We start from the raw sequence: 16545 nt of genomic DNA, 5'->3' as shown, positions 1-16545 counted from the left end.
CGGTTTTTATTTTGTATTGTCCGGTTTTTTGTATTGTAAGAATGTACGGAACCCTCTATCATGCGTGGCCCGACATGCACTTAATCGGATTTTTTAATAAAGCGTCAACAATCATTCTGAGGAAATATTGTACACCTATTTATTTATGTATTTCGGGGATCTCGGAAACGGCTCTAATGATTTCAATGAAATTTGCTATATGGGGGTTTCCGGGGGCGAAAAATAGTTTCTAGCCAGGTCTTATCTCTGGGAAAACCGCATTTTTGAGGTTTTATGATGTTCTCCGGGCAAATCTCTGTCTCCCAGATTTTACAAATTAAAGGATCACCTTATATATTAAAATTAAAAGAATTATACGCAGTTTATCAATTTTTATAAAGAAAACATATTATTATATTAAAATGTAAAGAAATATATACATTTTCTTACCTTAATATTTACACTAATATCTACCTACAGTTAATATCTTCAATAAAAAACAGTCGTGCCAAAATCACGTGAGAGTTAATACAAATAATGGCGCTGGACAAAAATGTGTATAAAACACAATAATGACAAATAATAACAAGACAAAAAACTTAAAAAATAAAAAAATCATACGCAGAAAAACATTATCATCTAAGTAATCTTAATAAAATATTTTTCTCTATGTGTTACCTACCATAAAGTAATCATTAATTTTATCATTGTCATCATCAAAAATATGCGTAAATTAGCATTTAAGCATATTTAAAGACTAGGTTAGAAATAAAACATAACTTACTACATTAACTATAAACTAGCATAGCCAAAAGGCGATAAAATAAAAGTTGTTGGACTATCCATCCATACTAAACTACTAATGGTTCTCCTACGTTGGATGTTATATCGTTTGACAGGGACAACATAATAAAACACTATCAAATAGTAACGTACTATTCGTACTGTCTCTGTTACACAATGTTATGTATAACATTTTTAACAGTCAATGTGGAAGCACCATTAAAGGTCTGAAGAAGCTCTACAAAACTACAGAGGCGAGTCCATTGTCCATGGAAGTAAATTTTCACTAGCTTACTTACTTAAAAAATTCAGTTTTTAGTAATGTTCTTGAAAATTTTCATTTAAACTAGTGTTTATTTACAGCACGGACAATACTATTGGACGCCCCGATTTTACAAATTAAGTATTGAATTTGAATTATACTAAGCAATAATATATGATGTCTTATCTACGTCTACGAAACACACATGGCCGCCATCTTGGATTCCAAAATAGTTATAATTTTTGAAATCTGCGCCCCTTAAAAACCTATAAAAACGATATCCATGACGACTTTTGTGACATAGTGCATGGCCGTCATCTTGGATTGCATATGAGGAAATGTTACCTACTTAATCTATATCTTACATCTGATCGATGCATGCATTTTCCAATCGGTTAATAAACTAAGACTAGGAAGTCTAAACATGCATGTAAATATCTAGTAAGATTTACGGATTTCTACAATGACTAAAGTATGATATGAAAATCTTCGTAGGAATATCTTCAGTGATGACGTTCTCGTCTAAGCCTTGATGTCTGTGTTCTTCTTAATGAGACACATCTCTTTTGAATCGATGCCTTCTGAAAAATCAATTAAGTATGCAAATAAAATATATTAATGAGTATTCAAAAATTTGAGTTAAAGGGCTTCCCCTTGCTTCCCAGTCGTGCTTGCATAAATATCAAAATTTAATTTGACTATGCCCAAAAAATGGTTTATCACATCGAGTTTTTCTGCACATAATTAGCTTAGTGACTTATCGGTATAATATTTATAGCATTTACATAAATATTTCTTCATTGTTATTCCTTTCTTTTCTGTTCTTATTAGCTTTTTTTAATGAAAATATTTTTCATATTTCATTTAAATTTGCCTTAGTCAGTTCTCAGTGCACATTAGATGTCAAAGACCACGCTAGACTTGTTTGAGTATATACGATACTCGCTAAGTAGAATTATGACGTTATTTTCATACCATTTTCATCGTCGCCGTAAAAATTCCACTGCTGAAGATCGGCCTTCACAAAAATGACGAAGATCATATTTGTTACAATCTGCAGCACCACCATAACGATGAATGCGATCTGCCACTTATGTTGATTTGTCTGAAGAAAAAACGTACATGTATTAAATTACACTATAACCGTACATACGGTACTAGACCGTCAACTAGAACAATTAGACGAAACTTGAGGTATTTAATCAAGATGTAACAACAAGTAGTAATAAATTCATCATCATCATTCACTTGCCCTTCTCCCATTCACTTGAGGTCGACGCAGCGTGTCGTTTTCTTCCATTCCTCTCTGTCACCCGTCATTTCATCATTCACTTGCGTTCGTTTCATATCATCTCACACAGTCCATACAGCTTTTCTTAGGGTTTTCTTTCCTCGTACCTCCACATTCATTGGTAATGAATAAAATTGTTTGACTGATTTGTGTATGTAAAACAAGTCTTACCACGTCGTCTCCCACGATGCTGGAGACTAGGAATGGGATAGAGAGGCCTGACAGATTGGCGACCATGTTGCCCAGCCCCATCATTGGACCTGCGAAGTTGGGCGCTAAATCTATCTGGTTAATCTGAAAGCAATAAATAATGAATTTGTCAAATTCTAGGAATAGCATGCGGCAAGATTTGAACTTTAAGATACGTCGAATATTACGACTAGATACGATATGGTTCTCTACGAGGCATCCTCAGAGAAAGGAAGGCGAAACACGTTTCGAGTATTGTTCTTTTGGCGGCGGTTTTTTAAATTTATTTTTGCGGTGGGAGAGTGGGAACATTAATTGCATGTAAAAAATACGCAAGTAAGTACGTATATAACGGGTTAGCACTGATTGGCTAGCACAGTTATCTTTTCGCGGATTAATTAGCAAAGTAATATTTTGGTTTTAATTAATATGGATTTCCAAAAAGTAACGGCTGATTCTATCATTTTTTTAATTCTATCATTAAATCATAGATTAACCCAATTCTTGGTAACAGGAATACAATTGCAATGACCCATTTGAGTTGGTGTTGGAGAATTGTTATTATTATGTAAAGTTTTTAAATGGCGATGAATACATTTTTAATAAACGCAGTCCTCATTTTAGTTTTCATCACAATGATTATATATGATAGTCTAAGGTTTTAGACTGTCTATTGACTTCTGCTAAACTCTACGTGTTCAAACAATTACTTGCCTTACTTGAATTAAAAACTAGACGCTTTCCACAAATAATTTCGTTCATTAATCCGCCTGTTGCTAGATCTCTATTGCACGCGCATTATTATATTTCTGTCAAGCTCGCACAGTGACAGCCATGAGCGTGACAGCAAATTATAAAAATTGGAGGCCATGATAAGTATGATAAAGACATCCTCATCGAGGTCTCTCATTGTTAGAAAATGCCAGGTTTATGCGAAAAAAAATCCACCTAATTCGCCAACTCTTAAATCTATGAGTTAAATCTATCTCGTTTTATTTATTGCTAATCCAACGAACCCCAAACTCCCTATGTGTACCATGGTAAAATATTTGGACAACGCCTGGACGAAATAGACAAACTAAAGGTGACAGTTCATTTCCAACGACAGCCGCACTACCATTCATTTTACTATGGAAATTGACAATAACACCGACGCGGTCGTTTTCGTACTAGTAGTGCAGCTGAGGTTCGAGATGGAATGTTACCCTAAGCCAAAATACCTATCTCTGTACTTACATGAAACCCAGTATGAACTCCAGAATGCAGCCCCATGCTGATAACCAATAAGGTGACGGCCAACCAAGTCGTATTTACATAGCACGTCCATAATAAAAATATGGAAGACAAGACCATACCTGGAAATTAAACAACCTATTAACGTGACTTAGAGTGTATAACGGAGAAGTGGAAGTGGGAGTTGGAAGAGGTAGACCTCGGCGGACTCTTTCTGATCATATCGGGCAAATCCTGAAGAAAAGCCGGGTCAAGAGCACCCTAAACTGGCGAGCGTGTATGAGGAATCTTATAAAAGTGAAGGAAGCGAAAGAGGTATGTCAGGATCGTATCCGGGGAATAGGCGTGATTACATATGTATATATGTATTTATTTATTAAATAAAACATAATTTATAAAAATCTTATGTGCTATCAAAATCTTTGCAGCTTTTCTTGTTCTTACTCTAAAAGAACAAGTTTTGACATGACTGACAGGTATTAAAAGCCACACAAACCTACCCGGCGACCGCCAGTCAAAATATTAACAAAGAAAATAAAGGTAATACTAGAATTTTTAATGTACCTAAAAACTTTTACTCGCTAAATAGTAAATACGTAGGTAAATGTTCATGCCAAGTTTCATGTAGGTAATTCAAGCCTGTGGTTATAAAGTGAGAGTATAAAGGATGATTCACGATAGACCGAGCCGGGCCCGGACCGGGGCGTCCAAATTATGTCATTTTCTATGACGGCTGATGGATGCTTTCCATAGAAAACGAAGCGCCCGAAGCTCCGGTCCGGCCTCGGCCCGGTCTAGTGTGAGTCAACCTTAACTTCTACTGTTTGGGAGCGGATTTTGGGCGGTTGTGTGAATCTTAAGATAACATTATACTTATTATAACTAAATTATTATTAATAGCATCGACTAATTTAATTTCAAGTATTTTTATGGCTTTTAAATATTGCGAAGAAACATCAAATTTTGGAGTGTAAGAAGGTACACTAGATATATTGTAGGTATCTATAAAAAAAAAACTGGTCAAGTGCGAGTCGGACTCGCGTTTCAAGGGTTCCGTACATCACACAATTTACAACATTTTTTTTTGTACGTGAAACGTGACGTGAGTGAAACGTCTTGAAAAACCCGAATGGGTCAATCAAAAACCAGATGTAACATGAAGTTTTCTGGCGTGGTGGCTTATATCTCTACATCTCTGAAGATTAAATGCCGAACAATAATACAAGTGTCCAAATGCGTAGAGCTGAAAACTCGAGCGTCCGACGGGTCGCGCTTCCGACAACTTCCGAAAGTGTTTTAAAAGCGAAGGCCGAAGAGAGATAATACCTACAGGAGGGTGGTCAAAGTACGAGGAGGTTTTGGGATTATACTGAGCTACTTTTAGTACGGGACCAACCCCGAAATCGCGAAAAAAGAAGTATCCTCCCATAGAAAACGGACCAGCCAAAATGTATGAAACAGCCAAATTTTTCTTCGCGATTTCAGGGTTGCACGTTGGCAACGGGAATACACTTAGTTTATCTTTTAGCCACCCTGTATACCTAGTGCTTTTTAAAACACGTAACACGTAAAACGTATCCTAATCAATCAGTACAGTCAGCAGCAGAAGTTGCTAAGCGGGCGAGTGGTTTAAAATGATCTGGACGCGACTTTATACTTAAGACAATAAGAGCATGTGAAGGTAATTTTGAACACCTCGCCCGCTTAGCAACTTCTGCTGTTGACTGTACTACAAGTACCATTGCGGGTAATTGCCAGATACAGCCTAGTCGCATTTTTTGTCTTCAGTCCGACTCACGCTTGAAGCTAAAGGCACGCCTCTTTGGGACGCTTCGGGCCTTCGGCCTTATGCGGATATCGACCTAGGGCCTTCGCAATAGCTGTCTACGTCACGTTTCACTTAAACCATTGCGGCTGTGTCCCTAAAAAAACGTTAACCGCATTTTCGTTCTTAAATCCGACTCACGCTTGACTCTAGATTTCTAATAGGTTTTCCTGTCATCTTTAGGTAAAGGACTGTGTAATTTTTTCAGAATTTTAGACCTAGTAGTTTCGGAGATAGAGGGGGGGAATGGTCATTTTTTGTCTATTTTCTTGAATAACTTCTAAATTTTTTATCGTAAATTTATAAGAAAAATATATTTGAGATTCTCAAAATGAGTTCTTTCGTTTGATATGTAACACGATATAGTTTTCAAAACTTCGTTTTTTAATTTTATCGTTTACCCCCCAAAAGTAGCCCCTATGTTTAAAATTCATTTGTTGACGTTACATATCCGTCTTTGGGTCACAGACTTACATATGTGTACCAAATTTCAACTTAATTGGTCCAGTAGTTTCGGAGCAAATTGGCTGTGACAGACGGACAGACGGACAGACAGACGCACGAGTGATCCTATAAGGGTTCCGTTTTTTCCTTTTGAGGTACGGAACCCTAAAAATAGGGAATGTTACTTTTTGTAACATTCCCTATTTTTCACTCACTGTCACTTTTGTGACTGACTATTTTTTAGCAAATTTATCAGAAATTTGAACCTGGGATCATCTGTTTTTGTCTGTAAGGCAAAAGTTAAACACTTTTACTTACCAACTGTATTCGAAAATCTTCTAATATTGACAAGGCTCATATAGTTACGGTTCTTCAAGAAATCTGTGAGGTTTCCAAAGGCTATTGCCATTAAATACATAGAGATATATGGTAAAGATGACAGCAACCCATTCTGAAACCGTTAAAAATACTATCTTAAAGGGTTGAGTTTATAATGTAAATACCCAAATAACATACTTAATACCCAAATAATTTAGTTACCAAATTATAAACGACTAAAAGAAAATCCACAAGGGTTCCGTTTTTTGCCATTTGACTACGGAACCCTAAAAAATTTAGGTATCATTTTGTGTGTAGATGTAGTGGTATTTTATAGTAATATTTTTCATTTCGTATGTTTTATTTGTTATTTCTTGTCATAATTTTTCATCAGATCTTTCACAGAACATAATTATTATTGCAATTTGTAAAGTTGATTTTGAATTAATGTTGCTTTCGTTCATAAGCCAATTACTGATAAAATTTAATTATTTAAATCATTTAAGAGCAGCTTATGAGAGCAGAATTTAATATAATTTCACGCGGCTTAAGTATAAGCTAATAATACGAGTAATAACAGGGCTCATTTTAAAAGTATATTTTCACTTATAATAGAGCATTCAATAAAATATTTCTTTATCAGAAAGAAACCACAATATTAATTTTAATTAAGTTATGAACGCGAAATCCTGACTGAATATGAAATATTCCAGACGGCGGCAAATTATGACGTGCTTGCCGACTTATTAAAAAGTTAACATATATGTACTTACGTTCTTGATGTCAACGCCGAGGACTTTGTTCATATAAAGTGGTAATTGTGTGAGGATGAACAGATAACCAACAGCTGAACCCGCGTGTGCTGTTATGAGCGCCCATACCGCGGGGCTTGTGAGGATATGCTTCCAAGGAGTTGGCCGCTTCTGATAAAATAATTATTATCTGTGTATTTTTTTTACCTTACTTTTATTACATTTGAGCTGTACGTATACACCACTAGTGCGAAACTGAAAACTTGAACTATTCTGATGAAGAATATTAAATAAGAAATTACTATTAAGTAACAGTTTTCACATCAATTAAGGGAAAGATAGTTGATAAAATAACTAATTTTTAACCTTATTTCTTAGAGTTCGCATTAAATTCGCATCACCTGTGCCACTATATAATCTCAGTCATAAATAGAACTAAAGCCGACCACTGACTAACAGGTCGCCGGACGATATCGGCCTGTCAGTTAGAACAAAAATTTGACAGTTCCGAACAACTGACCGGCCGATATCGTCCGGCGGACTGTTAATCAGTGGTCGGCTTTAGTAGCATTATAATAGAATTGGCTTGCTCGTTAAAAAAAAAACAAGATTATTTAGGCAGGGTAATCATAGCAGAATGTGCATTGAACCAATTGAATGTTCTAGTAGAGGTGACGGAGTGTTAAGAAAATAATCGGGATATATGTATAATAAAATATAATAACAATCTTTTGCATAGAGCTGTTGATATACAAGTAGATACGGCTCGGCCACGACATTGAGCGACTTGCGACGACGGCAGCGATAACCATAGGTTGGAGCGAGACACTGCAATCGGATCTTTCGTTCCCACCTATGGTTGTCGCTACCGCCGTCACCAGTCGCGTAGCCGTTAGCGTTTAAAATGATATTTATACCTTTGGAACTGCGTCAGCAGCACTGTCGCCCATGATAAATGCCAGCTCTTCAGCACTGATCGTTTTGTGCTGATGTGGGCTGGCGGAGCCAAACTGTGCTAGCATGCAGAAGCAAACTAAGGCCAGACCTCCCCAAAGCCAGAAGGAAGATGGCCAGCCAAAGATGGGACTTCCACAGAAGAAACCAGACACTTGGAAGGAGATTATAGTCCCGAATTGTGATCCTGGAAAAACGCAACATTGGGCAATATGTAAACTATTCATCATCACAGGCCTTTCCGTCTATTGCAGACGATTTGTGCATTTCTGTTTAGACGGTGACTGTGGAGGCCGAGGCGTGAGCTGTACGACCATGACGATGGTATACCAGACACAGACAAATCAAGACAAGAGTGATGTTAACTGTTAAGATTCCAAAATTATTTCGTTGAATTAAACAGTCTTTTTTTATAGTTCGTTTTTTTTAGCATTAGAAATAAGGTAAACAATCTCGATGTGTCTTTTAATTGAAAAACAAATTATAAAAATAAGTTACGGCAAATATGTAACAATTATGAATCTAATACTATCATTTATATTCTTCTGCTTTAATAAGTAATAGTTTTTGATTTTTAAAAAGCGTTATCCAATTGAAAGACATGTCAAGATCGCTTACCTTCTTGCAAGTTCTTTCTAATGCTAAAAAAACGAACTATAGCTTTCGACGACGAGGTTGCCATGAGATTAAAGGTCAATAATTATTATTTCGCTACAGTAGATTGGCTTTACAAGACGAGTCCTTGAATGAAGGCCCAGAGTGAACACCCGAGGGAGCGGTAGACCACTGCAGCGCTGGGTAGACGACATCCGACGACACGGAGGTCGAGACTGGATAAATGCCACAAGATCGACAAGAGTAGAAGAAGAAGGAAGAGGCCTGCATTCAAGATTGGATCACCAAAAGGCCACCATGATGAAAAAATTAATGACATAAAGGATGACTCACTCAGCTTCCGGCGCATCATGTTCTATGGAAAGCATCACCTAGCTGTCATGTCACAGGTAAGTATGAAAGCCGCGGAAGCCCCGCTCGGACACGGCCTGGTCTAACGCGAGTCATCCTTAAATCTCAGTCAATTAGCGTACTCTATCATATTTAAAACAATACACTTACCTAAATATTATAGCCATTAAATAAATTTGCATAAAATTTATCGAATACCTAACGGAATTTTCCTCATGAAGTATGCTTCAAAATCGCCAGTTACGTGATTATTAAGAGAGCGCCGAATATTGTGCCGATAATTCCGTTAAACTTGATTCATGTAAATTTTCAAGTTGAAGAAAATTGACCTTTACGATACTTATGCGTAGAGTGAATATTGCTTTGTAATTGAAGTTATAGTTCGGACCTTACTCTCATTTAATAATGTTTTAATTCAGAGAGTTGTTGAGCGCTCTTCAGTTTCGAGTGAATCCTTTTCACCTGAATTTGGTAGCGTCAAGTGTTTGCAGGTCTTTTACGAAAAATATTTGTGAACCCTATTTTTTTGACATTATGGTCTACAATATTTAATAAGTGTTGAACATCGAACGTTGTCAGGTTAGGAATAAAAAAAAATACGAATGTCAAGTGATCGTTTAGCTGTCCCTGACACAGTCACAGCTTTAGCTTAATATGTTGCTTCATTTACAAAGGCCAAATTGGAATCAACACGAGTTGCAGAACATTAGGCCCCTTGTGTCACAGTTTTATCCTGTAGTCAAACTTTGCTAAGCAAAATGAAATTTTATTTTGTCAACACAAAGTTCAAATTAGAATGGAACAGGAGACCTTTTTATATGTCTCTGGGCGGCTAGAGGTTTATCAAAATAAAAGTAAACAATGCTTTTTATTACCTGTGTATACGTAGGTGCTGAGCCGTCCTCTTTCACTGAGCGGCGCCCATTTTCCCAACAACGCGTGAATGCTGGGATAGAAGGCTGCTTGCGTTGCACCTTGTAAGAGTCGGCATACACACACCCCTATCCATCCTGCCTGGAAAAAGTAAAACAAGTAGGTATTATTGCATCTTTTTTTTTATGGAGTTGAAAGTTAATAACATTACCGTCGATATTTCCTGTCACATCAAAACAAATAGTGTAATATAAAGAAAGCGTTTACCTCGCTCACGGAAACACTAAAACGAATGGCGGCAAATATGTTACTCGTCGGTCGTCGCTTACTAAAGGGTCAGTTGTCTCGTGTGTTGCCATATTTATAGCTACAGTGGCACAGGTGAAAAGAATATAAAACAGTCGAAGCCAGTTAGTATAAAGTCAAATCAAGTCAAGTCTGTTGAATTTTTTGTTGTTTATGTATGTAATCGTGTGATCGTGTTAAAAGGTGTCAAGTTTTTTAAAGAACTGTACTTACAAAATGGGGAACCCAAGGTGTGATTATGGAGGTGACACCATTCACAGCCAGGCCGATCATGATAGGAATCTTGCCGCCGAACTTCTGGGCCAAGATACCCATGGGTAACATCATCGTTGTGTAACCGACAAAGAATGCGAAGAGTGTCATCTCCTGTTGCTTTTTATTCCAATCGTAAGTCTAAAAACAAAACAATATTTCAACTTTTCATTTTTAACAAGCAGAAACGTCTGCGAACGATGCTATTAAGATTGGAATACATTTAAAAGTGGAAAAATTACTGACTTGGTCGAGAGTTGAATCCAGAGGCCGTGAGTTCGTCTCACCCAAGACAGTAATTTTTCCACTTTTAAATTTAATATTTCAAGTGTTTCAACTCATACCCAACAAACAGGCTATATAACAATTTACCTATTTTATCTTACTCTTTAAGCATGATCTATTAAAAGCATGATTTTGTGGAATAAAATAACAAAAACGTAAGATTAATACGAAGATCTTATGCAGTTATGCGTAGAATCAAAAGCAATGTAAAATAATTAGCTAGCTTCCATATCGGGTACCTTATACTCGAAATACAAGTAGATATAGATATCCCAATGTCAAGCAAATAAAAGACACAAAAACTTAAAAAAATACCGGTAGATTTACCTGAAAAACACTCCAAACGTTCTCCCTGCCACATTCAACACTGGTTGCATTAAATCCATTGGTCTCATTCCCACTGCTTATATTTTTTATACAGGTATGGTCATGAGACGTCATGGCAACCATCGCAACACTGAGATGCGACTTGATAGTAAAACCTACGGAGAGGCTGATGAAGAGGATGAGTACTTGCATGTGACGTGCCCCGAAGCCCCGCGGCGCTTCATATTCGGGTGGATCTTGGGAAATACATATTGATAGGTTAATATTTACACTAATGTGTGTCGCACTCTTAATATAGACGCTGTTTAAACCATCATCTTATTGATGTGACAGGCCAATGATGATGATGATTATGTTGATACGGTATAAAGATGATAATTCACTTAATACAATAATGATAAATACGAGTAAATAAAATAATAGTACATTACGATACGAGTGCTAAAGGGAGTGTTTTAAATTGACACGAGTTGCGAATTACTTATTCGCACATGTCATACAACATTTTACAGTACATAATGGCCCTTTAAATTATTGAAATAGTTACGTAATGAGCTAATTATCACACTAGTGCGGTAAAGTAGCACCATATGTATCGTAATAAAGTATATTATATTACCAGTGTGATAAGAGAAAAGTGTGGACTAAACGAAATGTAGGGGCTAACATTGAGAAAGGTATGTTTGAGATGGTCTGGACACTTGGAAAGAATGCGTGAAAGAAGGCTAACCAAAAAGTGTATAAGGGAGAAGTAGAAGCGGAGTTGGAAGGAGTAGACCTCGGCGGAATATCTCTGATCAAATCAGGGAAATCCTGAAGCAAGGCCAGGTCAAGAGCACCCTAAACTGGCGAGCGTGTATGAGAAATGCTATGAAAGTGAAGAAAGCGGCGTCTATATTTCCGTGCTCTTATAACCCGGCAACCTTCAAATCAAGAGTGAACAGGCACCTTCTGGGCGAGCTCGCTCCATCGTAGGCCACGTCTACGCCTCGGCTAGTCTGTGGCTATGAGTAAACCCATGCATAATTAAAAAAAAAAAAAAAAAAAGCGAAAGTACTCGTATTACTATTTGAATTTAGGGGTTATGCAGTAACTGATATTGGGGTTTTTCACTCGATATTGGCGGAAACCCTGTCCGAAACTGCGAAATTCGTTCGGAAAGGAAAGAGGCGTGATTATATGTGTGTATGTATGTATGTAAATAAAATAATTAATACCGTCATTTTTTTCCGATTTTGGCACATTTTTGTATACACCCTTGCTGTTGGACATTTTCTTCGGCAATGCAGGCAATTTTATTGCTTTTATTTAAGAGAGGTGTTTGACTGTTTGTACCTTTTATCATAGTTAAGTACATGTAAAGATAATATCGTTTAAACATACAGAACATAAATCATATTAGCATAAATGAATGGCGGTGAGCTGTCAGACAAAACTGAGCGTTATGTAAAATATTTACTCTAGAGCGGAAAAGTTGTGATAATGCATGAGATTAAAAATTACAACTGTCTATGGTATCCATTTTATCTACTGTGGTCGCTGTTTGCTTTTTTGTACTCCGGAAGGCAAAATGACAAATTTAGACTGATGATTTAATTTGCTTAACGTACGTAAGGTAAGATGTAGTAATAGTATTAAGCTACTTCATATAGTTTAGCACCCAGTAGGCACAATAGTACATTGTTCAACATGGGGCGTTAGTTAAATATTGCAAACGAGAGTAAGTTAAGTTGCGCGACGGCTTGCCGATTTATAGACTCGAGTTTGCAATATTATTATGCCCCGACTTACACACAATGTTTTTCATCACACTTGCTATACAAAAATTTAGTTTAAAGACAAAAAACTGTTAATTATGGCACTATAAACCTGCGTGCAATTCCACATTTACTGAGCGAGTGTGATGAAAAGGGTATAGAATTTTAGGGCCCTTAGGGTCTTTATATAGTGATCATGGGATATTCATTAGCTATACCTCGTTTTTTTTAGCATAAGAAAAAGGTAAACAATATGGCGGGATGACTTGGACGCCTTCATCAGTGGCTGCCCGGAGAAGGCACTACAACGGAAGTCATGGAAATCAGGGGGAGAGGCCTTTGCCCAGCAGTGGGACACCACAACAGGCTAACTAAAAAAAATAAATCTTGATGTGTCTTTTAATTGAAAAACACGTTTAAAAAATAAGTTACGGCAAATATGTAACAATTATGAATCTAATACGATCATTTATATTCGTATGCTTTCATAAGTAATAGTTTCTGGTTTTTAAAAAGCGTTTTTCAATTAAAAGACATGTCAAGATCACTTACCTTCTTGCAAGTTCTTTCTAATGCTAAAAAAAACGAACTATAATGCAGTATTTTTTACTTTAGTCAACGAACCTAAATCTGGATTTCTAAGTATAACGTACTTATTTTAACGTACCTACTTTAAAAATTATAAATATAGTACCTAAGTTAAATAAATTTGATAGACAAAGAGGTAAAATTGACCGCTTTATTTTTAGTGGACTATTCCAAAAACTTTTGAGCATAACCTAACGACATACCTATTATAATTAAGTAAATACGTTCGTTTTGCGTTTCATTCGCATACTTTTATTATGATGCGTCACTTGACGTAAAGCAGTCCTTATCACGCTTATCATAACAAGTTGGTAGTTATCAAAAAAAAAATAGTTTCTCAGAAGTGCTCATGGCCACATAATTGCACGGCCATTTTGTGAATGCATTTCATTCATAATGTGTCCCTGCACTTTTGCAGCTCGTAGTATTTGACCATTAAATGAGTAGGTAAGCCAAGGATATAATTTACATCTTTTTACACAGATTTATTGTCTTTACTTTATTAAAATTTTCCTTTACTTTTATTTAATTTTTTATGTAAATCAGTGGTTGGCGCTTTCATCAGTTTATTTGTGCGGCTAATAGTACAAAATATCTCACTAAACTCACATAAAATATAAAAGTATACACCCGAGTCACATAATAAGCCAGTATTATGGCGCTTATTTTCGCTGTGACGGTTCGTGCTATCTTTTACACCCCTATTTAGGCCACATAACATTTGCATGATAAGCGCAAAGTGTCAATTTCTACTGTTTTATCCTTACTCTGTTTTCGGTTTTTAAACCACAAAATTTCATAATATTGCATTTGTTTTTCTGTTGATATATATACCTTTATTAGTAAACAAAAGATAGCCAAAAAATACCGTATAAACATATAATTTGGTTCAGTGATGCTTTGAAAATACAGCGCGATATGCTAATTAAACACACGGGCGCAATGTTAATTTATTCTATCTAATTCTGAGTAGGTACCACTGTGAATTTCTATCTTGGTAAAGAATATGGTATGGCAATATCTTTTCCAAAAGATATTGAATAGAATATTTAGTTTTATTCTGAATTAATGATTAGCTGGTATATAAAATTAAGACTCTTGAATTTATAAATGCAGTGAGGTGCATTGACAATTAAAAATTGTTGCCTTTTTCGTATATTCAGGTAAAGGGTTACTTTTGATATCTTAATGAAGGCAAAATGAAGCAAAGGTGTATATAAATACTATGTGTTATTCCGAGTATCTATTGAACTTCATGTAGGTGAGTTGTCGAGTAACCCTTTACCACTGTTCGGAACTGAAACTGACATTGATTGACTTTCCTTTAGGGATATTCCGACAGATCATACGATATTCAATTACTAGGAGTTCGCCCCAAGCCATGACCTCACGATATATGTGACGTTTTCAACTAAAAGGTGCCACATTGTCGGTTGTCGATAAGGTTAATTACAAATTGAATCTTTATAGATATACCGTCTTATTAGCGACAAACATGTAACAATTCTGAATCATATACGATTATTTACATTCTTTTGTTTTCTAGATTCTGATTTTTAAAAAGCGTTTTCAATTAAAGACACGTCAAGATCGCGTAATCTTTTTCTAATGCTAATTAATAAAACCGGGCAAGTGCGAGTCGGACTCGCGCACGAAGGGTTCCGTACCATAATGCAAAAAAAACGGAAAAAAATGAAAAAAGAATCGGTCACCCATCCAAGTACTGACCACGCCCGACGTTGCTTAACTTTGGTCAAAAATCACGTTTGTTGTATGGGAGCCCCATTTAAATTTTTATTTTATTCTGTTTTTAGTATTTGTTGTTATAGCGGCAACAGAAATACATCATCTGTGAAAATTTCAACTGTCTGGCTATCACGGTTCGTGAGATAAAGCCTGGTGACGGACGGACGGACGGACGGACAGCGAAGTCTTAGTAATAGGGTCCCGTTTTACCCTTTGGGTACGGAACCCTAAAAACGAACTGAAGATCAAGAAAAGTCTGCAATGATTTTGTTAGCATGCGCAGTGTAAGCGTTATTTTAAACTTCAAACTTCTATGAAATTATGACATGCAGATGAAACTAGCACTGCGTGGGCTATCTAAATCGCTGCAGAATTCTTTTGGCCTAACCCTAATTCATTTCACTTCTAAAATTGGTAAGATGAGTAATGTTGCTGTTCTTACAGCCTACCTCTAACCTCATTTCTGATTCGATCACGCAATGAAAACGAGTATAGCAGACATAAAACGTAACGATAGAGATACTCGAAGAGAAAGGGGCTAAGTGACAACACTCGCTCACTCAAATACTGTTTTCTTTGTTAAGACGGTAGGTAGACGTTAAACACCTACATGGCGAATCAATACGTACGTAAGGGGTAATTTTGGATCATTTATTTTTATTACTTTGCGGATACGGGCGCAATCATATGGGATAACAGTCTTTGTTTATTCTTTGAGCGCTGTCTATGAGGTCGTAACAGGAGTTAAAATATTACGCTAGTATATACTTTATATGATTTCAAATATACTTACGCTGGAAATTTATAGGAAATTAAAACTAGATTAAAACTCACGAAATTCAATTTCGCTACTTTTGGAGTGAAGAAGGAGAAGAAATTAGTTTATTCAGATAAAACCATAGACTAGGAATCCTCTAGACAGAGTTTAGAGCAATTATTTCATTCAACCGATGATGCCAAAAATGCGGGGGTGCGCGGGACACTTTCGACTCGAACATGGAGTAAAACAACCGTATGCGTGGCAGAGGGGGTAGCGCGACTATGCTCAGTCTGGAGGATGTTTTGTTTGTGGATAAAACACACATTACAGAACGTAACGTGTGGTTCGGATGTCAACTGCGGCTTCTTTACTGTTGCGGCGTCGTTATTTCCGCCGCTGTATCTGTCAATTTCTTGATAAGTAAAGTGACGTTCGCCGCCGCATTATTGTCGTGGTAATTACGTTCATTATGTCACTCTATTCATTTATTAAAGCGTCATAAAATTAAGATTATTTTACGCTTATTGCCAATTCTTCGAAATTATTGCAATATTTTGAATTTGTAGGTACTATACAAAAACATAATTGCTCACTCTATACATTGTCTACTTACAAAGTGAACCGATCGCATTCGCTAAAGCATTCTAAAAGGCAT

The 16545-nt window shown here is 36.4% G+C and overlaps 1 protein-coding gene across 1 annotated transcript; it reads right to left on the bottom strand.

Moving 5' to 3' along the window:
• Positions 1-1469: 1469 nt before the first annotated feature.
• LOC134669814 (putative inorganic phosphate cotransporter) lies at positions 1470-12317 on the bottom strand. Its single transcript, XM_063527432.1, has 11 exons — positions 12257-12317; positions 11040-11275; positions 10389-10568; positions 9872-10010; positions 7994-8217; positions 7098-7247; positions 6325-6457; positions 3741-3859; positions 2487-2609; positions 2000-2129; positions 1470-1605 (listed from the first exon to the last, which is right to left on the bottom strand). The coding sequence occupies exons 1-11, from the start codon at positions 12309-12311 to the stop codon at positions 1547-1549; spliced, it is 1548 nt and encodes a 515-aa protein (XP_063383502.1). The 5' UTR covers positions 12312-12317; the 3' UTR covers positions 1470-1546.
• Between the last annotated feature and the right edge of the window lie 4228 nt (positions 12318-16545).

This window comes from Cydia fagiglandana, chromosome 13, assembly GCF_963556715.1.
Source record: "Cydia fagiglandana chromosome 13, ilCydFagi1.1, whole genome shotgun sequence".
In the NCBI taxonomy this organism is placed as follows: Eukaryota; Metazoa; Arthropoda; class Insecta; order Lepidoptera; family Tortricidae; genus Cydia; species Cydia fagiglandana.
This window is presented reverse-complemented; position numbering and strand designations above follow the sequence as displayed.